We start from the raw sequence: 23760 nt of genomic DNA, 5'->3' as shown, positions 1-23760 counted from the left end.
ATCACATAGTAACATAAGTTATGTGATACATTTTACAGTTATGGGCTTGAAAGATAACAAGATGACTTGAATAGACTTTCTCAAAAGAAGATATACAAATGACCAACAAGTTTATGAAAAAATGCTCAATATCACTAATCATCAGAGACATGTAAATTAAAATCACAATACATACCACCTTACACCTGTTAGAGTTACTGTCATCAAAAAGATGAAAGATAAGTGTTGGCAAGGATGTGGAGAAAAGAGAACACTAGTACACTGTTGGTAGGAAAGTGAGTTAGTATAGCCATTATGGAGAATACTATGAAAGTTCCTCAGAAAATTTAAAATAAAATTGTCATGCCGGGCGTGGTGGCTCATGCCTGTAATCCTAGCACTCTGGGAGGCTGAGGTGGGAGAATCACATGAGCTCAGGAATTCAAGACCAGCCTGAGCGAGAGCGAGACCCCCGTCTCTACTAAAAAATAGAAAGAAATTAGCTAAACAACTAAAAATAGAAAAAATTAGTCAGGCATGGTGGTGTGTGCCTGTAGTCCCAGATATTCAGGAGGCTGAGGCAGAAGGATTGCTTGAGCCCAGGAGTTTAAGGTTGCTGTGAGCTAGGCTGATGTCATGGCATTGTAGCCTGGGCAACAGTGTGAGACTTTGTCTCAAAAAAAAAAAAAGAAAATTGTCATATGCCTCAGCAATCCCACTTCCATGTGTGTATCCAAAGGAATTGAAATCAAAATGTGGAAGAGATATCTACACTCCCACATTTATTGCAGCACTATTTACAATAACCAAGATATATAAACAGGCTAAGCACTCATTAGTAGATGAATAGACAAAGAAATTGTTGCATATGTATACAATGGAATATATTCAGCCTTAAAAAAGAAAGAAACTCTGTCATTTGGGACTACATGAATGAACCTGGAGGACATTATGCTAAGTGAAATCAACCAGCCACAGAAGGACAGATATCACATGATCTCACGTATTATATGTCGAATCTAAAAAAGTCAAACTTAAAGAGGTTCAGGGGCATTTATAACTACAATCCTAAAACTTATTTTTAGTTCCCTGATTTTATTAAATTCTTGCCACCAATTTCATTTTCTTGTTTCACTGAATTGTTTACGGTCTCATCCTCTTTGTTGTTCATCTTTCTTCCTAACCCATTTTTTTTTTTTTTTTTTGGTCCAGAGACTAATAATGATTATATTGGAAATATGAAGGAGAAGGTACAAAAGAAGAAACTTGGAGAATCTGGCATTTGGGAAATTATTCTTTTAATAAATAAGCAGTGGCTACTATTTAAGATAAAATTATCATTTTAGGTTTTTTTTTCTTTTCTTCTGGAGAGAATTAAACTTGGGACAGTCATCTCTTTAAAACATTCAGGGAAGGAAGCTTGCCTGGGGCAAGTAAAAGACACTATCTTATAGGAATATAGCATAAAGTGCAGTGTTTATATTATTATAAATAGTTTTCTTTTCCTTTTCCGAGACTTATATATAGCAAGTAATATGGGCCTCTCATGAAAATGTGTGATTTCATTTGTTATTTATTTTGTTTATATTGTATTTTTTTGTTGTTGTTTTATAGAAAATACTGCAATTTCTACCTGAACGAATTTTCTTTCGATGGCATTACCAGAGTATAGGTAAGAACAATTTAAAAATTTTTTAGTAATACAGAATTCTTCCAGTTGAATTTTCAGTAATGTTTTATATAATTAACACCATTAAGATAGCTTATAGCAGGGACTATTACTAAGGATATGGTGATTAAAATGAAGAGAAGCCCAACTTGGAGTTTGGAAGAAAATATATGTATCTCTAAACATGCTACTTGCAGTGTGGTTCATAGACCAGCACTATCAGCCTCACCCAGGAAATTGTTAGGGATGCAGAATCTTGGGTTCCAACCAGACCTGCTGAATCACAGTAGTCTGTATTTTTAACTAGAACGCTAGGAGATTCCTTTGTATGTGAAGTTTGAAAAACACGAATCTAGAGTATTTTTCTTAAATAATTTTACATTTTTCTTACAAAACAATCTTGTTCTTCAGGGCTGTCGTTGACTCAAAATTATTCTCCTAGAATGCTTTAGGATGTGGCAGTGAGGGGAAACTTGAAATAAAGCAAGTTACCATGGCTGTCCTTTCTGTCCAGCTCTTAACATCTAACAGTGTCTCGTGACAGTTTAATATGCACAGCACACGTGGAGTAATTCTGTGATATCAACTGTGAATCCTGCATTTTGTAAAGAGTGTCTACTTTAATCCTTTGCCATTCAAGAGCCTGGCATTTCCTATGGTTTTTCTTTTTAAAAATTTTATTTATTTTTACTTATTTTTTTCTTACTTAGCAAATCATATTTGAGGAGAGAATGACCTGATAATGGAATCTAACTCTATTTGATCATTTGTTCATTCAGGTATTTATTGAGGAAGAGACATTTGTGTACAAACTTTTGGGACAGAAACAAAGATATCTCACCATCCTTGTATTAGGTAGGCCTCTTGCCTAGTCAGGGATAGATGAGAAAAATAATTGCAGCGTAATTGTCGCTATGAAAGAATGAGGGTAGCAAAGAAGAAAAGTTGATTAACTCTATGCAGAGGAATTGAGGAAGGTTTCAAGAGAGGTAACTGATCTGAGCCTTGAAAGATGAACAGGTGAAGTGTGGAAAATGTGGAAAGGGCTTTCTTGGTGGGAGATGGTTATGTACAAAGTCGTGGAACCCAAAAGAATATGGGTGGACACTGAGTGGATACTCCAAAATTCCGAATCCTAAATTTAATTTAGGATTATTTATGTGAAAAATGTAACTGACTCTCATAAAAACTGAATTATTGAAGTTGTATGTTATAAATTTAAAAGCAAGCATACATAGTAAATACATATATTGCACTGAATGAATAAATCATTACTTTAAGATGGGACCTTGATCTTTAAATCTTGCAAATGCACAGAGAAAGTTTTCCTTTAAATTTTAGAGAGTTGTCCATAGTATTTCTGCTTAATTGAGGCTTTGAGCTTATGTATTTAAATTAAAGTAAAAATAAAAAATTTAAATGCAAAGTATAATCTAAAGAGACATCATGGGGATTTGTGATGCTCCATCGAATAGTAGGAATGGATGACAATGAGACATAACTGCATGCAGTATTTTTTATCTGTGCTAGATATAATCCTTCTTCAATTTTGTTTATATCATTTGTATGAAAACTATACTCATTTTCTTCAGATAGCACTTTAGAATGTCTGAAGATTAGTAGGCCCTTCTCAGCATGAATAAACTTATTAGAACTATGTGTGAAAATTAATTTGCTTTTGTGTTGTGAAACTTTATGAATCTAGTAGGCAGTGTGTGGTATTACTTTAATTCTGCCTAATACCACATAAACTGGTTAAAATTGCTGGTCCGAGTAGTTTTTTACCCAGTTTGGTAGCATCTTATCAAGAAAAATGACTGGAGGCCTCAGACTCCTCAATTGGGATTGCCAAGTACTAGGTCTCCTGGGCCATCATAATAGCAGTATGTGTTGTTTATCTGCCATCTAGAACAAGCTGTTGCTATAAAGTGGTCAGAATAAGCCATATTTCAGAACGCCGAAGTATGATCATTAGAATATAATATCATCCTTGTTTATTATTGCTGCTTATATACTTAATGCTTGAGTCACACAGGCTCTTTTCAGATACATATATTTTTATATCATTAATCAAATCGGGTAGAAATTGGCATTTATACAGGTCCACATCTCTTTTACAGTGATCTTTAGTTTGAAATATCAACAATGCTTGAAGTCTGTTTTTTTTTTTTTTTTTTTTGAGACAGAGTCTCACTTTGTTGCCTAGGCTAGAGTGAGTGCCGTGGCGTCAGCCTAGCTCACAGCAACCTCAGACTCCTGGGCTCAAGCGATCCTTCTGTCTCAGCCTCCCAAGTAGCTGGGACTACAGGCATGCGCCACCATGCCCGGCTAATTTTTTCTATATATATTAGTTGGCCAATTAGTTTCTTTCTATTTATAGTAGAGACGGGGTCTCGCTCTTGCTCAGGCTGGTTTTGAACTCCCGACCTCGAGCAATCCGCCCGCCTCGGCCTCCCAGAGAGCTAGGTGAAGTCTGTTTTTTGTTTTGTTTGTGGCAAACAGACATTTCTGTTTCCCTTAAAGCTGTTTTAGAGGAAAGAAATATAGTCTGTAGTTTCACATTGTTTTGTTTTTTAATGGTTGACTCCTTGCATTAAATCAGTGAATGAGGAAACATTTGAGCCTAAGTTTTTCAATGTGAAATGAACACAGGTTCATTAATTCTAAGCATTCTGGAGGTACTTTTTCAAGTGATGTTTGGAGAATAAGAGAATATCAGGGGAGTAGTTGACCCGACAGTCATGACTTCTGTGATGTATGCTAATCTATGACTCCACTATTTATAAGCTTCCATTATGATTATAAGTAAAAAAGTTGTTTGTTGAATATTTCCCAAAGTCATTTTTAGGCCAGTGAATCTGGTGGATAAAGGTAGCTCCTTGTTGCCTTATCTCTGGCAATAATGAGAACTGACAGGGAGTGAGGAGATGAGAAAGAGTGGCACAAACCAGGGATATTTGGTACAAGGCCAGTCTGTTACACCCCTTCATGTGCCCATGTGTAATCAACTCAGGACCTAAAAGTTACATTTGTATTTCTTTTAAGAATGTTTACTGCTAATGAGTCTCTAGAAGGCAAGTTTCTTACCTTATTCAGTGGATAGTGCTGTGCCTGTTCTCAATTTTAAATAACAGTTTCATTGGGGGTATAATTGATGTACAATAAACTGTATATATTTGAAATATGCATTTTTATAAGCTTTGAAGTAGTTATATATCTGTAGTTACTACCATCAAGATAATAAACATGGATATCACCCCCAAAAGTTTCCTTATTAACCCCCTTGGTAATCCCTTTCTCCCACCCTTCCTCACCTCACTCCCAAGTCCCCAAAGTGATCTGCCCTTCTGTCACTGTAGACTAGCTTGCATTTTCTAGCTTGCATTTTTACATGACTCTATAAAAATAGAGTCATGCAGTATATGTTATTTTTGGTTGGCTTCTTGGCATAATGATTTTGAGATTCATGTGTGTTGTCTCATGTATTAATAGTTCATTCCTTTTTATTTCTGGGTAGTACCACATTCCATTGCATGCATATACCATAATTTGTTTATCTGTTCACTTATTGATAGCCATTTGGGTTGTTTCAAATATTTGGCTGTTTCAAATAAAGCTACTATAAACATTTGTGTACAAGTCTTTGTGGGGACATATAGTTTCCTATCTCTTGGAAATAGAATGCCCGAATCATATAAGGTGTATGTTTAACTGCTAGACTGTTTTCCAAAGTGGTCATACCATTTTATGTTCCCACCAGCAGTGTGAGAATGCCACTTACTCCACATTCTCTTTTACACTCTATATGGTCGGTCTTTTTATTTTAGTGGTAGTGACATCTCATTGACTGATGATAATGAGCATCTTTTCATGAATTTGCCATTGTATGTCTTCTTTGGTGAAGCATATGTTCAAATCTATTTGTCATTTTAAAATTGGGTTGTTTGTTTTCTTAACATTGAATTTTGAGAGTTCTTTCCTTATTCTGGATACAAGTCCTTTTTAGATATATGCCTTGGAAATATTTTCTCCCCATTTCTGGCTTGTCTTTTCATTGCCTTAATAGTGTCTTTTGAAGAGTTGAGGTTTGTAATTTTGAAGAAATCTAATTTATCGTTTTTTTTCTTTTATAGATTGTGCTTTTTGGTGTCACATATAAGGAATCTTTGCCTAACCCAAAGTTATAAAGATCTTATATGTTTTCGTCTAGCAGTTCTATAGTTGTATGTTTAACATTTAGGTCCTTGATCCATTTTGAGCTCATTTTTATTAATTTCCTTGTGCTTAGTGTGGATCTTGTAGAGACAGAAAGTTCAGTGTTCCCGTTTCACTGGCCATTCCCAGCAGGCTGTCCCTACTGCAGCCAGAGGAAGTTTCTCTACATTTTCGCCCCTCACCTGGTGGTATATTGCATTGTGTGTTATTTGGTTTGAGGCATGATATTGAGAAGGAGTTTTTAAAAATTTAAATTAAATAAGAACATATTTTATAATATTAAAATTAGATTAGAAATATCTTTAATATCTTTAAAAGATCCTTTAAAAATTGTCACTTTAAAAATGGTCAAAGAGAACTTGTCAGATGTGGCAGTTATCACAATTAAAAATGAAAAGCAAAGAAGTAGATTTTGAAAATATTATTGATGAATTTGCTTCCATTAAACCCAGGAAAATAAAATTATAATACATTTTTTGTTATAAATAAAATATTTAAACTAATGCTGTGAATTTTAATATATCTGATTTTAAATTTTTCAGTATTTTTTTCAACTATATTAATGTTCTGGAAAAAATTAACCATTAAAAATATATTAAAAATATATAGGAGTATGTACACACTTTTCCTTTTACCTCAGGTTCCAGTATGGTTCAGCACAACACTAGTATTTAAAATTTTAACATTGTTCATCAGAGACTCTTTTGCATTAATCTTTATTTTTAAAAACTATTATATTAAAATATTATTTATCTTGATTACTCAGTTTTTTTAGTGCTCCTTAAATTTTGTTCAGATCCCCTCATGTTTCTCTCTCTAGTCCCAGCCCTGGTACTTATATTTCCTCTTCAAAAGTAATAAGACATACATTTAGAAGATATTTATGGTTAAAATATAGTAAAAATTAGCCAATAGAAGTTAGAAATTCATAGAATTTACTCAACTAATTAGATTTTATTTACTCATTCATTCACATGAGTCAGTAAAGTGGCAACCTGTAGAGTTGAGGCACATAAAAGAGATGAGGGTGGGTATAATCATAGTTTGGATGAACAGTTTAAAAATCCAAACAGTCATGATATATATGTATGTGTATATATATATATACAGACACTTAAAAATTAAAATGAGAAAGGATTTGATCATTTTAAGTTAGAATAGAAAAATCTTTGTGATATTTCTTTAAAAATACCTAAAGAGGACGAGCAAGGCTCTCAGGTCCTTATCATCAGTATGTGTGTTGAAATCCTCTGCTGTGTGCTCCCACTGCACAAATTTTTCTTTCTAATGTTGTTCTTATTAAAAAGAGTTCCTTAGAGAATAACTGATGCCCTTAGAGAATAGTTGATGCCCTTAGAGAATAACAGTGCCTCATACATGATGTATTAAAACTTACCATGTAGCAGACACTGTTCTAAACATTTATATATATTAATTTATTTAAACCTCACTAACAATTGTCTGTGATAGGCACTGTTGTGATCCCATTTTACAGATGAGAAAACTCAGGCATAGTGAGGATAAATAAGTGACGTACTTTACACACAGTCAGTGAGCACAGAAATTAGATTTGAACCCTAGCAGTCTAGCTATTACTGCTTCATATGTATAAAAGAGTTTTTGAATAAAGGATGGAATAGATCTAATATATGTGTATTAATTTTCTTTCTTTTTTCTTTTCTTTTTTTGTTTTTGAGACAGAGTCTCACTTTGTTGCCCAGGCTAGAGTGAGTGCCGTGGTGTCAGCCTAGTTCACAGCAACCTCAAACTCCTGGGCTCAAGCAATACTCCTGCCTCAGCCTCCCAAAGTAGCTGGGATTACAGGCATGCGCCACCATGCCTGGCTAATTTTTTCTATATATATATATTAGTTGGCCGATTAGTTTCTTTCTGTTTATAGTAGAGATGGGGTCTCACTCTTGCTCAGGCTGGTTTCAAACTCCTGACCTTGAGTGATCCTCCCGGCTCAGCCTCCCAGAGTGCTAGGATTACAGGCATGAGCCACCATGCCCAGCCATGTGTATTAATTTTCTATTGCTGCTGTAACAAATTACCAATTTTAAAAAGTTGGGGACTGTTGACTAATATAGATCATCTGTATATGTCTCTTGTAAAGTCTGTCCTTTCTCTATATATTTTTCTCCTCTCTGTGTAGGGAAAAGTGGATATAGTCATCTATGGGTAGACAAAATAGCTTAAAAAAAACACATTGGACCATTCCCCAAAAGGGGAAGGACTAGCAATCACCAGTGGTCATACACAATGATCCAGAGAAAGTATTTTGGAGAGTGTGTTGCAGGATGATGCATTAGCCAAATGGTTGGGAAGAGTACTGTCTGTGCAGACTTTATCCATTGTCCAACGTCTGTTGGCTCTGCCAACCATCATGAGGTCCTCATAAGGTGTAATGAAACAAATGTTAAACTGAGACAGAACAAACTTGGTTTAAGAATGTATAAATATGGGGGCAAGGTACAAGGATCCAGGTTGAGGAAGGATAGAAAAAGTCCCATGGTCACAGCCACTGGAACCTTAGCTGTGAGAGAGAGCCCAGCCTAGCAAATGCTGACTCTAGACCAAAAAATTACTGGGTATGGTTTGGTGAAGGGAGAGGTATGTGTGGCTGGGGGTGAGGGTGCAAGTGGGGTGGGTGGGTGGGTGGGTGAGGGAGGCACTTGAACTTCTTTCACTCAATCAGAAACCATTAGTGATTTAAGTGCTGTAACCCAGTCCAAGTCATGATAATGAATTTCCACTGATCTCTTGTGTTAGGTATTATAAACAGTAGAAGGTTCCTTCAGATTGCCAGTGATTTTGTTCTGGCTAATGAATTTCTAAGGAGTATGCATTTAGCTGTCATATGTGTATCCACATAGATATGGCTTGTATCATTGAAACACTGGCTCAATTTCTTGGTGGAATAGCTCTTTGAAATTCATTGGTGGAGTAAATATGATTTTATATCTGATTTTAAAATATTGCACAAAACTTTCCATCAGGGAATCTAATGAATTTTTTTCTTAAAAGATATGTAATTTGATTGAGAGAAAAGTTCTCTTGCCTTAAGACTTCTAATATATTTTAAAAGGTCATCTCCTTTTTGGGGGTTAAGATCCCATTTTAGAGGCTACATATAATATTTTGTTGGGGTTGCCAGGCCATCACCATCCTGAGAGCATGAACTCATTTATAGAATACTTGCTAACATGTTTCCATCCTCCTAAGAGAGACATTTCTCATTACAGTGGGCTGCAGCACCAAAGTTTTTGTAGTTGACTGGTGTAGTTCTGAGTAAATCTTGATTTTGTCTCCTTGACAGTGACCAAAGCGCTCTGCTAGAGGATTTATTGATGGACCAAGCCCCATAAATGTGGTCGTCACTGCCAGGAGAGAAACATGCCATCCTGAATATTTGTAAAATGTTCTTGTAAAAATGTTTTGTGAGCCGTCATCTTACATCATTTTTACCTTTAGAGATTTAAACAAAATCATTCATTTTATGCATGACAAGAGATATTTGCACATAATCCACTGTGGGCATTTGGGTTACCTTAATATCAATCATTGTGACTGTTTTAAAAGAATTTTGAAGAGGTACATACTGAAAGTACTTTTATCTTACAAACATCTTTCCCTCTGTGACATTGCTTTGCTTCTGAAGGTCAGCCTTCTTCCTTTTGTTTTTTTAAAAGTTATACCTTTTGTCATAGGTATATTTTTTGTCTTTCTAAAACTGATATTTTCAAAATGTATCTTAAATATGCATTCATATGCACTATTTCTAATTCATTGTTTTAAACTTTCAGGCTCAACTTTAAAGAAGCTTCTACACACTGGAAATTCTGTTAAGGTATTTATGTGTAATGTCATTTTTAATTACTCTTAATTTTATTAATGCCACAAAGTAACGATGTTAGGCCATTTTGAAAAAAGAGATCTTTAGAAACCATGTGACTTAGTTTTTATTTTTTAATTGATAAATTATATGATAAATATTGTTAGGGTTTTCTTCTATCACAACTTACTGTGAAAGATGTTTTTAATGGCATTAGGGAAAGTGACTTGGGTTTCGGACTTTGGAGTTCTGAGTTCTAATTCTGATTCTGCTAGGTACAGCTAGAAACCATGGGAAAGGCACTAACTGCTCCAGTTTTATCATCAGTAAAAGGAAAGGCATTTCCTCTAAGCTTCAGAGCTAACATACCTGGTTCTGTTCACCTCAGTAATCTGGTTGTTAAAATTATAGTTGTCTCTGAATTAATTTTACCAATTTTGAGAACTACTCTATAGGAGAAAATAACAGCAGGGCCTCCCTCTTGAACATCTATTTGCTGCAGATTGATCTTGTACTTTAGGTTAAAATTGGCTTATTTAAAAATGAATATACCTTTATAGTGACATATATTACTTGATGCAGAGATAATATGACCCTAAAACGTTAGTGGCAGAGAAAACCAGCCTGGGGTAAATATTTTATGGAAGATAATTCACTTGTAGCCAATTAAGTTGTGTGAATGCTTTTAATAAACTAATATATTTTTTGTTTTCTATCAGTTTAAACAATCACAGCCGCTTAAAACTTGATATGTTGACTATCTCTTACATGTTGAAAAAAAGAAGCGAGCTATTCATAGCCTCATCGAGAGTCCATATTTTGTCCCTCTTATAATAATGTTATAATTAAAACCTATCAGGTTGTTATTTTATGTTTGTATTAGCCTTATGTGTATTTAGTTCTCTTAATTACAGTCAGCATAAACAATTGGAGACTTGTTATAGAATTTCATAGAAAGTTTCCTCTTGTTAAATATAATCTTATTAGTTATACGTAGAGTTGTATCATTTTTTTTGTCTGATGGTGGCTGATTAGTATTGTATTACCACTCATTCTACCTGCTTGGGGAGAGGAGGACAGGTGTGCATGGACATGGAGGTTTGTGCAGAGCCGTGGTGGAATCCCGGAGCATGTCTGGAAGTATGGTGTGAGTCTACTTCATTAATGGGATAGGACTGTTGCCAGCTAGGGTGTCTGTCTTGATGTAGTTTGACTTCTGCTGGGATTCAGCAAAGCCAAGTATGTAATTTTTGCAGGGTGGAGTGGGTCTTTTTTCCTTTTGATTTTCTGCCAGAGCCTTGTGTTTAGCTTGCAATCCTCTTGCTCTGGGGGCATGAGCACCACTTTAGGTTAAGGGAAAGGAGATCAGACAGTCACTCCAGTTGCCCACATTTGGAGTTCACAACATCTTTCAGCTGTGTCTGACTTTTTTTCCAATCTCTTTTGCTTATTTAGCTTCTTTTATTGACATCATCTTTCAGCTGTCTAGGACAGAGTACAAAAATGGAGGGATGTGTGTTTTCGAATTCTAGGAACAGGACAAATTTGGAAGTAAGTGTAGAGGAGGAAAAAGGGCACATCTACCTATGTTGATGTTTTCAACCAGGTGATGCTGACCATTCAGAGCATGGCAAAGGTATTAGAATATAGTAGGCAGGGGTGCCCAACCTCTGGTGAATTATATAATTATTCCATTATATATTACAAGGTAATAATAATAGAAACAAAGTGCACAATAAATGTAATGCGTTTGAATCATCCCGAAACCATCCCCTCATCCTCCCTCTCCCTACTTTGTGGAAAAATTGTCTTCCATGAAAATGGTCCCTGGTGCCATAAAGGTTGGGAACCACTGGAGTTAGGGACATAAGTCAGGAAAGCTGGAGAGCTGCCCTGTCTCACTGAGCCAGGCCTTCAAGGTCTTATTTAGCACCAAGTGTTCTGATTTTCAAGAAGATCATAAGCATGTGCATACAGTACATACATTGGGAGGGAGACTGTCTTTGGCATTGTTTTCCTGGATGATCTAGTGTTGATGATATGGGCACTGTTGCTTTACAGAAGGAAATACTATTGATAGAGAATATTTACATAGTGCTTAATGTGAGCCAGGAACTGTTATGTGTACTTTATACATTAGCTCACTTAATCCTTACAACAATCCTTTGTGGTAAACACTTTTGTCGTCCCTATTTTACAGATGGGGAGACTAAGGCGTGGAGAAGTGGTCTCCACAGGTCACAGCTAGAAAGTGGCAGAGCCTGCATTTGAACGCAGACATTCTGGCTCCAGAACCTAAGCTCTTAACCCTTGTCCTATATTGTAGCATCCTTGCTTACTTGTCACTAAGTGAAGAACTTGGTGAAGTACTTTAAAGATACCTTTAACTTCTAGTTTTTTTTTGTTTTTTTGTTTTTTTTGAGACAGAGTCTCACCCTGTTGCCCAGGCTAGAGTGCCGTGTCTTCAGCCTAGCTCACAGCAACCTCAAACTCCTGGGCTCAAGCAATCCTTCTGCCTCAGCTTCCCCAGTAGCTGGGACTACAGGCATGTGCCACCATGCCCAGCTAATTTTTTCTATGTATTTTTAGTTGTACAGCTAACTGCTTTCTATTTTTAGTAGAGACGAGGTCTTGCTTTTGCTCAGGCTGGTCTTGAACTCCTGAGCTCAAACGATCCTCCCGCCTTGGCCTCCCAGAGTGCTAGGATTACAGGCGTGAGCCACCGCGCCTGGCCTTGACACCTTTAACTTCTAGTTTTTCTTTCTCAGGACTGATGCTACATTGCAGTGCATTTCTATAAATACATGTGTTTCATTTTCATTACTTTTAACTTTGTTTTCAGATAAGATGTGAAGGAATCAGGCTGTTTCTTTTGTGGCTTCAAGCACTTCAGACAAACTGTGCAGAAGAGCAGGTGCTGATTTTTGCTTGCCTCGTGCCTGGTTTCCCAGCGGTCATGTCGTCCAGGGGGCCCTGCACGCTGGAGACGCTCATCAATCCTAGCCCTAGTGTAGCTGATGGTGAGTGACGTTAGCAGATCTTACTTGCTGAAATTACTCTTGAACTTACATTGAGGAGTACCTTGAGGAGTCATTTTCTTGACAAGAAATCCTGATATAGATGGGTTCTGAAGAGGAATTATTTCATATTCATATTACTAACATCAGAATCAAAAGACTGGGAGCCTATTTTTTTTCCTATTTCAGCATCTTATGGGGGTACAAATGTTAAGGTTATGTATATTGCCCATGCCCTCGAGTCAGAGCTTTAAGCGTGACCATCCCCCAGATGTTGCATATCTCACTCATTATGTTTGTATATACCCATCCCGTCTTTCCCCCTTCCCACCTGCCCGACACCCAATAAATGTTATTCCTATATGTCCACTTAGGTGTTGATCCTTTAATACCAATTAGCTGGTGAGTACATGTGGTGCTTGTTTTTCCATTCTTGAGATACTTCACTTAGTAGAATGGGTTCTAGCTCTATCCAGGAAAATACAAGAGGTGCTATATCACCATTGTTTCTTAAAGCTGAGTAGTACTCCATGGTGTACATATACCACATTTTATTAATCCACTCATGTATTGATGGGCACCTGGGTTGTTTCCACACCTTTGCGATTGTGAACTGTGCTGCTGTAAACATTCGAGTGCAAGTGTGGGAGCCTATTTTATATGAAATGATGACAGGAGAAATTTACTGAAGTGATGGAAACGGGAATAGAAGGGAGGGGGCAGATGTTGGCAATATCAGGAAGTGCAGACACATGGTAAGTCTGGAGTGCTTTTGTGGCTATTAATGAGATTTAAATTTGCCACCTAAAACTACTGTCTGTTGTTCTTGTCACTATTGTTCATACGTGGACATTCATCTGCTCACCCAGGATCTTATTTTGCCAGCTGTGTATTTTCATGCAGCATTTATGGAAGGATAGTAGTAGCCTCCTGGTACTATTAATGGTGGCCATTGGTGTCCTGTGAGTTTTCAAGAAACGCTCTTGTTAGGGTCATTGATTTGTTACTGTGTATTGTTTTATTGCCCAATGACTGGCATTTGATCCTGGGCTGACCAAAGTAGAATTTGAAATGGAAAGAACGGTCCAGTGGGAGAGATGGCTTCTTGGGCATCCGTACTGCATTTTCAGGCCCTTTATGCATACTGGCTTGGAGTTCAGTGTGAGCAGTTCTGGTGGATGGATGTATTTTAATAGATACCATTTTTAATCATCTTAAACCCTATTTAAAATTTAACTTTGGTGAATGAGCTCTCATTATTTTCTATCCTGCAGCAAAGGTTTATCCAGAAGAAATTACTCCACTCTTGCCAGCCATATCGGGGGAGAAGATTGCTGAGGACCAAACCTGCTTTTTTCTTCAAATACTTTTGAAGTATATGGTTATTCAGGTCAGGGAAAAATCGTAAATATTTCAGTGATGGGCTTATCTCAGTAGGAAAGAGAAAATACTGCCTGTTTCCTCTCTTGTGTGTCCATATTTTTTCTTTTTGCATTTTCTTTGAGGTGATGTTATGTGATAGTTTACTCAACAAAGAGTATGTGCCATTGCTAGGTCTATTCAGCAAGATCAGGCATACATACTATTTCGTGTGCTCATGTTTAAAGTGTTTTTTCCTCTTCATCCCTTCCCTACCCCTGATCGCCATGCTTGCGAGACAGGATGGAGGAGGAGGCAGGCCCAGAGGCTGAACGGGTAGACCAGAACCAGGCAGAGCAGACCAGGAGATCTGAAGGAAAGCATATGTAATGATCTCATCGTGCTGCCAGCACAGGCCTACTTTATGTCATATATTCCTTTATCTTATGTTTGCCAACTACATACAGACCTGAAATCATTAGTTTATGATTTTAATAGGTGATACGTGTCTCTTGGTCTATATTTCTGACCATTAATTTGGTTAGAATAAAACCTACTAATTCTTTTTTCTCTGTGAACACTTCTGTTGTTCCTGAGTTCCTCCTGGGTACAGTCCAGTCTGTCTTCACCTTCACAACCAAGTTGTTGAAGTATTACCTGTCTTCTGCCCTGCCTCTGCTGAAATTGCAGGCCCTGGACGACAGAGGCGTTCTGATGGCCAGTCCAGAGGGAGGGCAGGCACTCTTCAGTTTTTGTTCTCATTCTTTGAGGTTAATAGACAGTGGGTATCCCTCCTTCATAAGATTCTCTCTTCTCATGATGTTTTCTTCTGGTTTTTCTCCTCCCGTTCTTTTACTCCTTCCAGTTTTCTTTAGGGAACTGTTTTTTTCTCTGCTGTCCTTCAAGAGTCAGTATTTGGCTGTCCTTTCTCACTACTCAGTCTTGCTGGGCAAATTTGTCCCCTTTCTTCCTCTGTTTCCTTTGGCCAGCACCAGAAACACAAGGACTTCAAAATCCTGAAAGCCCAACTGGGACAATCTTCTGGAAACTCCACATTTGAATTCTGATTGTCTGTTCTGTATGCACCTCAAATGCCACTTGTACAGAAGTGGTTGGAGATTCCCTTTGTTTTGGGAAATCAACAGAGTATTTAGAACTTGGATGTGCTGGGGGCCTTCGGTTCTCATTCTGGATGTGTCACTAATGAGTTGTGTCACCTCGGATAAGTCATGTAACCCCAGGGACCACCCTTAGGGAGAGATGGTGTTGATGCAGGGTAGAGGTTTGTATGCAGACCTCGAACCCCCAAAGTGTGTGCAGAGTTAATGTGTGTGTCTGTACCTCCCTCCTGCTTTCCCTCCTGTCTATTGGGTTGAGTTCTGAGAGCAGAACTTCTGACAGGTTATGGACACTCAGCCCCTCTGTCCTTGGGGCAACCAAATCACCCCATCTTTTTACCTGAGGTGATGAACAAATATTATCATTTTCTAAGTGGGCATGTCATGAAGGAAGTTGGGAAGCTCTGCTTTAGAGAGCTCTGTGGTCTAATAAGTTTTAAGAACCACTGACAAGTCTTCTCTAAGATCCCTCTCTGTACCATGTTTCCCTAAGAAATGTGGGAGTAACTGGGCTGTCCTCATTTTAGAGTGTTCTACCATGCAAACACTGTGACGGGTTTTTGAGGGAGAGACTATTATCTCAACACTATGAAAGCTTTAAACACAATCCATAGCTGGGCTACTAGGCCTGGTTATTTTAGCCTGTGAATTGTTTTTAATAAGGAGAATACATTTTCCAAGATTCCAGAGCTTTTGCCTTTTGATATTGATTTTGCATGTAGGTAACATTGGATGAAATCCTTGAGAAGGGATTGTTTCTTTAACTCCTGTTTATTATAAATGGCCTTTTTTGAGTTTAGAAAAAAAAAAAAACAAACACCTAATTATTTCCAACTAAATGTTTTGAAGGCACACATAATGATAGATCATTACAAAGGACATATAGAAAAAATATGGGCATGAAATAGTAGAGCAAGTTTGAAAAGATATATCATTGGGTGATTTTAAAAAACTCAGTAAAAATGCTGTTTTTAACAGCTACTATTTTGAAGTATTCATTTCTGTCATCTTTTGAGCTTTGTTAAGATATTTCATTACATGACTGTCAATATTATTTGTCACATTTTAAAATTTAGGGTAGGAATTTTAATAACATAACATCATTTTAGTTTAGTGTATGTTAATTTGAAATGTAAATATACATTATGTTCTTTTCCACATGTTATCCAAAGGCTGCGAGCTTGGAGTGGAAGAATAAGGAGAATCGAGATACCGGTTTTAAATTTCTTTTCACATTGTTTCGGAAATATTATCTTCCTCATTTATTTCCATCATTTACTAAGTTAACAAACATCTACAAACCTGTGCTTGGTAAGTACTGTTTGAGCTGTGTATAGAGGACATCCACAGGAAAGCTGTACAGTCTCTTCCAGAGTGACCTTTGATAGTTACTTTATCCTCATTATTGAATGGTAACTTTACTATAAGAGGTTTAAAGTTTCCTGGTAAGGTTTTTTAGTTATTTGTACCAACCAAGATGTACCACAACTCACAGCAATAAGGGAGAATTGTGGCCCCTACACTCAGAAATAATTTGAGATGTATCATGATACTTTTGATGAAATTATATTGATCATTTTTAATGTAAAAAGCCTGCATTTCCTGAAGTCTTCACTTGTGGGTGGTGGGTCTTGTGACCCTAGACCTTGCTCAGTGACTGGGCAGCACAGCCTAGGGCACACAGGTGCCCGTAGCATGCCCTTTCTTTTATGCTGGACCTTGCATCCAGCTGATACACTGACAGTTGCTTATGGAGGGCAGATTTTTGGGTCATTGGACAGGCTACGGACAGTAAGCCCAGAGGGCTAGGAAACATAAAGGAATTTCTAATGTAGTTCCTAAAGTTTTACTTCTAGAAGAAATGAGGACTCATAGGACATAAGCGTTCCTTAGAGTGGTGAAGGTGGGGGGGAAATCTTCCTCTCTCTGTTATTTAAAACAGGTGAAATGAGTTCAAATAAATAATCAAGAACAGTGCTGGAGAAGAAAGGTTACAAGGGACATTTTCTGGGGAACATAACAAACTAATTCATTTGTCTACATTCACACAAGGGGTCTGCTGAAGCTTGGTGCATTTTGAAAGATGTAGAAGTACTGACTGTTAGGGGTATTGGGATGTGTATTTTCTTAGCTATATATATGTGGGTATTTTTTCAAAATTTTGTTTCTGATTTTATATGTAGTCTATATTCATTGTAAAAAACATGGTGTATTTTTAATATCCCTAGATTAGAAGTTAATTGTTGAGAATTTTTCTACCTCATGCAGGCCTTCCAGATATACAAAACTTATCTGAGATAAAGAGTTAGATTTGTGGCAAGTAGTGTCTCAAATACAATATAATATAATTTTCATATTGATTATGGAATTTAAAGAATGCAAAATGAACCTCTTATTAATTCTTTGGGAAAGGTGGCATTTGATATATCAAAGATAAAATGTGACTTTCTGAATTCATTTAAATATAGAGTAGATTATATTGATTCTGTTTCCTTGGATTCATCTAAAAGGAAAAGGTCGTAAAACTAAAGTTCAGTGGGTTTAATCAGTGCAGTGTTGGATATTAAAATATCTAAAATGATTTTTAAAATGTTCAAATATGCTTTTACATTTGTTCTAGCCTTAGAATAAGATTAAATTAGGTAGAATCTATGTGAAAAGATTTTCACTGTCATAGTCTCATCTAATTTCTCAAAATTGTTAAAAAGAGTTGTTAGCTTTGTTTTTCTATAGCTGTATACCATAGCCATATGTAAACAATAACAAGCACCACCCCTTCTTGGTCAGATTCAAAGGCAGAATCAGAAATGAGTGCACCAAAAGATGCCATTTTTAATAATTTATGGTTCTTCATTTTTAGTTGCTCCTCAAACAGCAAATATATGTTTATTTAATTGGAAACAGAAACATTTGGTAGGGGTTACTTAATGCTAAGTTTCTCTAACCTAATCAGTCATGTGTTCTCTTTTTTACTAGACATCCCTCATTTGAGACCAAAGCCAGTGTACATTACTACAGTTCGAGACAATGAAAACATTTACAGTACAAAAATTCCCTACATGGCAGCTCGTGTTGTTTTTATTAAGTGGATTGTAACTTTCTTTTTGGAAAAGAAACTAACTACAACACAAAACACTAAAAATGGAGTTGACGTATTGCCTAAAATCATCCAGGTATGCCATTCTTCATCTTTTTATCTCTTAATACAAAGTATTGATTATTAGAGTTATTGGTTCTTACAGGTTGTTGGTTATAAGGAATCATTTTATTTGCCCACTCTGTGATGCTGAGGGTTCAGAGGGAGCTGCAAGTTAGAAGTGCTTGCTGTGCGCTCTTGGAGTTGCCATGATGAGGCAGTCTCAGGGGCAGGGAAGCCACTCTGAGAAGACAGCTGTTGTGTGCACACTCCTGACTCTCCTTCATGCTCACTCCTTCACTCCAGTACAAGCGACCTCAGCATGAGAACAGAGGCTTGTCTTGCCTTTGCCTGTCCCCGGTACCTGGAAGGCTCTCAGGAAATGTGCAGGTGGCCCATGGGACGGGATCCGTGAGGCTGCCAAGTGATCTCTGGCATCTCAGGGGAGGGAAGTAGATCAGCAGCTCAGGATTTTGGGCTGATTGTTGAGATTTGTTAGGATCTCTAGAAGAGAAGGTGACCTCTCCCCAAGGCCTTGGAAAAGAACTTTTCTTATCTAGGCCTGGGTATGCGTGCTCTTGCTTGGCCTTGGTCAGACACAAATGAGGGCTTTTCCAGCAGGCTGAGTTGCTTAGGCACTTTGTATTTGGTAGAGCACTATCACTTGTGGAGATCTCGAGAGGAGCTACTTCACTGAGGAGTCATGGTTTTGTGTGCTTTTTGTTTCTCGTTCCCAAGAACAGGGACAGGAAGTGTGATCCACTTACTGCAGGTTTGCTTATAATGCCCTGGAAGTTCCAGAATTATGGCCTAGGCCTGAGCTGGGCAAATACACAAACCTGAGGAGGCAGATAAATGGTCCATGTGCTTTAAGGTTGTTAGGAAACTTTGATGGAGGAACACCAAAGTCTAGAGCATGTGGCTCCACGGAAGAGTTAGAGGAGAAACTTAGTTTCAAAAAAGTCTGAGGGAGCTACAATTACAGTAAGAACAGCAAAAGACTTTTTGAAAGTTTAAAAAAACCCTTTAAACTTCTTAATTTAAAAATATATTAGATAAATGAAATTGGTAATGATCACTGTTGAGAACAAAATTAGTTTTCTGAGAAAATCCACAACACTGAGTAAAAATACAAAGAGACAGAAATCAGAAAGTAGTAGACAAGACCTAAGGACAGGTCCAGACTTACCTTGCAAATATTATACAGACAGAAGAAGAAAAGAATGAGTGGTAATTGAACAAGCAAGAAGAGGAAAAGTTTACCTGAGCTGAAAAAAAGACATGCTTTAGACTGAAAGGGTCTTTGAGTCCCAGGAAAAATTAGCAAAACAGATACCTAATAGACATTTGACTTTCAGGGATTAAGAGAACACTTTATAGGTTTCCAGACAGAAACCTATACAGGTTACTATATAGGGTACTTCAAAGGAATGAGACTGGTGTTAGTGTCGAACATCTAATCAAACCTGCAACCCTGGAAGCTGGAAGAACACTTGCACTTCTATCTCCCTTTCTCTCTCCCACTTTCTCTTTCTATTTCTTTCTCTGTCTTTCAAAGGATGACATCTGTCAGGATCAAAAGAAAGAATCGTGGGCAATATACGTAACCTTAACACTTGTACCCCCATAATACGCTAAAATAAAATAAAATAAATAAAAAAAAATAAATGATGTTGACATAATTGGTTAGAACCTTGCCACTTAAAACACATAAGCAAATGTCAGATTAATTTAAGGTCCACAATAAAAACAAAATCATGAATTTGAGAGAAAGGAAAATCTAGGGGAGTATATACATTTGGGAAGTGGTAGAGTACCTTAAGTAGAAATAAAACCCAAAAGTCATAGAAGAAATGAGGTTTGACTTTATTAAAATACATAGAGAAATATTTTTATGTTAGAAGATAACATAAAGCCAAATCCAAGCAATAGACTATGAAGTAACATCCTGACTGTTAAAAGAGTTAATGTTGGCCGAGGGTGGTGGCTCACGCCTGTAATCCTAGCACTCTGGGAGGCTGAAGCGGGCGGATCATTTGAGCTCAAGAGACCAGCCTGAACAAGAGCTAGACCCCATCTCTATTAAAAATAGAAATTAATTGGCCAACTAAAAACATATAGAAAAAAATTAGCCGGGCATGGTGGCACATGCCTGTAGTCCCAGCTACTCGGGAGGCTGAAGTAGGAGGATTGCTTGAGCCCAGGAGTTTGAGGTTGCTGTGAGCTAGGCTGACGTCACAGCACTCTAGCCTGGGCAATATACAGTGAGACTGTGTCTCAAAAAAAAAAAAAAAAGTTAATGTCTGCTATTTAAAGAGTGCCTACAGACTGCTGGGAAGACAACCCTGTTGAAAACCAGACAAAGGAGGTGAATGGGCAGTTTGTAGAAGAGGGACTACGGTGATCCACATTTCACCACCAATCAGGGAAATGCAGCTATTAATAGTTCTGAACCACGATGAGGTACCTTTATTACCCATCAGGTAGACAAAAACTAAAAAATTATCAGGTAGACAAAAATCTGTATGAAATTATGTGTCAGAAACTCAGTCACACTCTTAGGTAAATTTTCTATTACATCTTATATGATTGTCACTCAATTATAAACAGTCTCAATGAAAGGATGTAACCTTTCTTCTCTGGTTTCAAAAGATTGGAAAACCATCACCTGTATATATTGAAAATAAATTGCTCATTTTTGAAAAATGCACCTGGATAATGAGAAGTAGAAAGGATAGAAAATTAAGCACTGCTTCAAAATTCTAATTTTTTTCCTCAGTTGACTCTTCACAGTTATGAGTCATCTACTTTTATTATCTAGCTTTTTTAGTGTCTTAAGGGTTGGACCTCATGAATCAATGAGGATCATTCCATCATCTTCACAGAAAAGGGCAGTGGAACTCAAATTGCTGTAAACGTAAAAGAAGTATTTTAATGTTATTAAAAAGCACATGAGGAGAGTGGCTGAGAATATGGTTCACTCACACTTTCCTGCTGCTTCTCTGTGGTTTTCTCTGTTCTGCCCTTTTTCCTCTGAACAGTTCTGTCTGCAGCTTCCCCCTTGATTGCAAGATGGCTGCCAGCAGGTAGGCACTGTTTTCCTTATTCATGTTTTAGAGGCAATCCAGAATTATAAAGCCCTTCCCTTTTGTCTGAGTGGAACAACTTAGGTTACATGCTCACCTCTAGAACAGTAATGAGGCACTAATTAACTTAAAGCTGGGTATGTGATTGGGCCTGGAGGTGCCATGCTTGGCTTCCACAAACAGGAAAGTCCCGATATACTTTGTATGGGGTCTGCTTCCTGTGAGTCACCTGGGTGTGTGGGAGGAGGCACACTGAGCACCGAGGTTCTGGTAGGGAGGGGGAGTCGATGTTGGGCAGACAGCCATCTGTGCCCACTGTGCTTCTATACTCTGCCGATGGCTTTGCCTAGAAATGGCCACTGCTATTGTAGAGCCTGTCACTGTATCTCATAGTAAGTTATAGTAGTTTCTTACTGTCACTGTAGTAAATTCCCACACACTTCATGGCTTGAAATAACACAAATTTGTTATCTTACAGCTCTGGAAGTCAGAAATCCAAAATCAGTCTCAGTTGGCTAAAAGTGGTATTGGCAGATCGGTGTTTTTTCTGGAGTCTCTAGGGAAGGATCCTGTTTTCTTGCTTCGTCTAGCTTCTAGAAGCACCTACAAGCCGTGGCTGTAGCCCTGTATCACATCACTATTTCTCCCTCTGCATCCATCATCACATTGCCTTTTTGTTCTCTGATCCTCCTGCCTCCCTCTCATAAAAACCCTTTGATTACATTTGGGACCAACTAGATAATCCAGGATAATCTCCCTATCCCACCATCCTTAACTTAATCACACCTGCTAAGTACCTTTTGCCATATAAGGTACCACATTTACAGGTTCTGGGGGGTTAGGTTGTGGATGCCTTTGGAAGATCATTATTCAGTTGATCACAGGTGATTGGTCTGTAGGGTCCACAATGACTTCATTCCCATGCCTGTGACTTTGGTGGGGGCAGTGGGAAGGCTGGGCTTGTCTGGGGCTCCTTTCCATGTTGTCTTGCTAGCAGGGTGGTTGGACTTCTTACACAGCTGCTCAGGGCTCCAAGAGCAAAATGTTTCAAGACATGGGAAGTGCTAACTGTCAACCTCTTGGACCTGGGTCTGATGCTGGCACAGGTCCCTTCCTCTCTGTTCTACTGGTTAAAGCAGTCACATAGTCCATGCAGATCAAAGGGAGAGAACATAGACTTCACCTCTCTGTGGAAAGAGTATCAAAGAATTTGTGATCATCTTTAATTTGCTATATATGTACATGTTGTTTTCTTTTTTAGTATGTGGGGAAAATGGGAGATATTAGTCAAAAAGGCATAGGTTATTAAGCCATAAGAGATATTTGGCCTAATCTAACCTCTGTGCTCTACAGATTAAAAAAATATATATATAAATAATATTTAATATATATGAAATCCAAGTGAGTTAAGTGGCTTGCCTTATAGTTAGGAATGTGTAGAAGCAAGTCTTTGGATACTTATTCTGAGCCCCTTTTTTCTGTATTATATTCATCTTATTTTTGAGTCATTTTTACTAAAGCTTCAGATAAAAAAGAATAAAATCAATAAAATTTTATTTTTCTGTGGAAGATTGTGGATCCATCAAAAAGATGAAATAATTTCTACGGGGTAGCTCATCTCACAGTGTGACAGTGCCTTTGATAAGCCATACAGGCTTAGTAACTAAGGCATGAAGAGAAAAATTATTATAAATACAATCTTCCATTAATTTTCCCTAGAGATTACTATTGGATATCTGTTTTGTTTTCAAACTGTCCTTGGTAGTTACTGAAATTACAGTTTTGTACTACTCATGTCTTATCTCTTCTTATAAAAAATATTCACAGTGGGTAAAATTATAGTGGTATTTGGGCTATATATTTTTGACACTTAAAAGTAATAATGGAGTTTACAAAGATGAATCAAAATTATACATATATTACGTTTGAAAGCAACCTTTAATTCTATGGAGAAATGAGAGCAGAATTAAACTTTGTGAGTCATTGCATAAATTACTTTATTTCTTTGTGCTCTTAAAGTCTTTTAAGTATTTAAAATTTTGTAAATATTTTAGTTAAGTTTGACCTGAAATTCTGAGGATAAAACTCAGATCAAGATTATTCTTATTAAATACCCTTTAATGGTCTTGGCATTCCAGCATCATCAAGGTGCCACTTAGTCTTTTGAATCAAATGATGCATCCCAACATTGCTGCCATAAGAAGTGCCCTGAATTTTCAAACCTCTGTAGACCATAGAGTAAATGCTGAAGTGTGGAGCCCTGATGTGATAATAACACAGATGCATGGGCACATTAACTTATCCTGTGCTTTTACAAATGCAAATTAAACTTTTTAGGTGGATAAA

The 23760-nt window shown here is 37.3% G+C and overlaps 1 protein-coding gene across 3 annotated transcripts in view; it reads left to right on the top strand.

Moving 5' to 3' along the window:
- Window positions 1–23760, top strand: part of RALGAPA2 (Ral GTPase activating protein catalytic subunit alpha 2) — a 307449-nt gene that overhangs the window by 49711 nt on the left and 233978 nt on the right. For 2 of the 3 annotated variants that reach the window (XM_012757359.2, XM_012757358.3), the window contains exons 4-9: window positions 1594–1651; window positions 9670–9713; window positions 12541–12718; window positions 13990–14105; window positions 16365–16503; window positions 18169–18365. In XM_012757359.2, the coding sequence (XP_012612813.2) occupies window positions 1594–1651; window positions 9670–9713; window positions 12541–12718; window positions 13990–14105; window positions 16365–16503; window positions 18169–18365 (732 nt within the window). Of the gene's footprint in view, window positions 1–1593; window positions 1652–9182; window positions 9278–9669; window positions 9714–12540; window positions 12719–13989; window positions 14106–16364; window positions 16504–18168; window positions 18366–23760 lie in introns of those variants that run through there. The other variant, XM_076011174.1, reaches the window with a different exon arrangement.

This window comes from Microcebus murinus, chromosome 16, assembly GCF_040939455.1.
Source record: "Microcebus murinus isolate Inina chromosome 16, M.murinus_Inina_mat1.0, whole genome shotgun sequence".
Classification (NCBI taxonomy): Eukaryota; Metazoa; Chordata; class Mammalia; order Primates; family Cheirogaleidae; genus Microcebus; species Microcebus murinus.
Note: the sequence above shows the minus strand (reverse complement) of the source record. Positions and strands in the feature narration are given on the sequence as shown.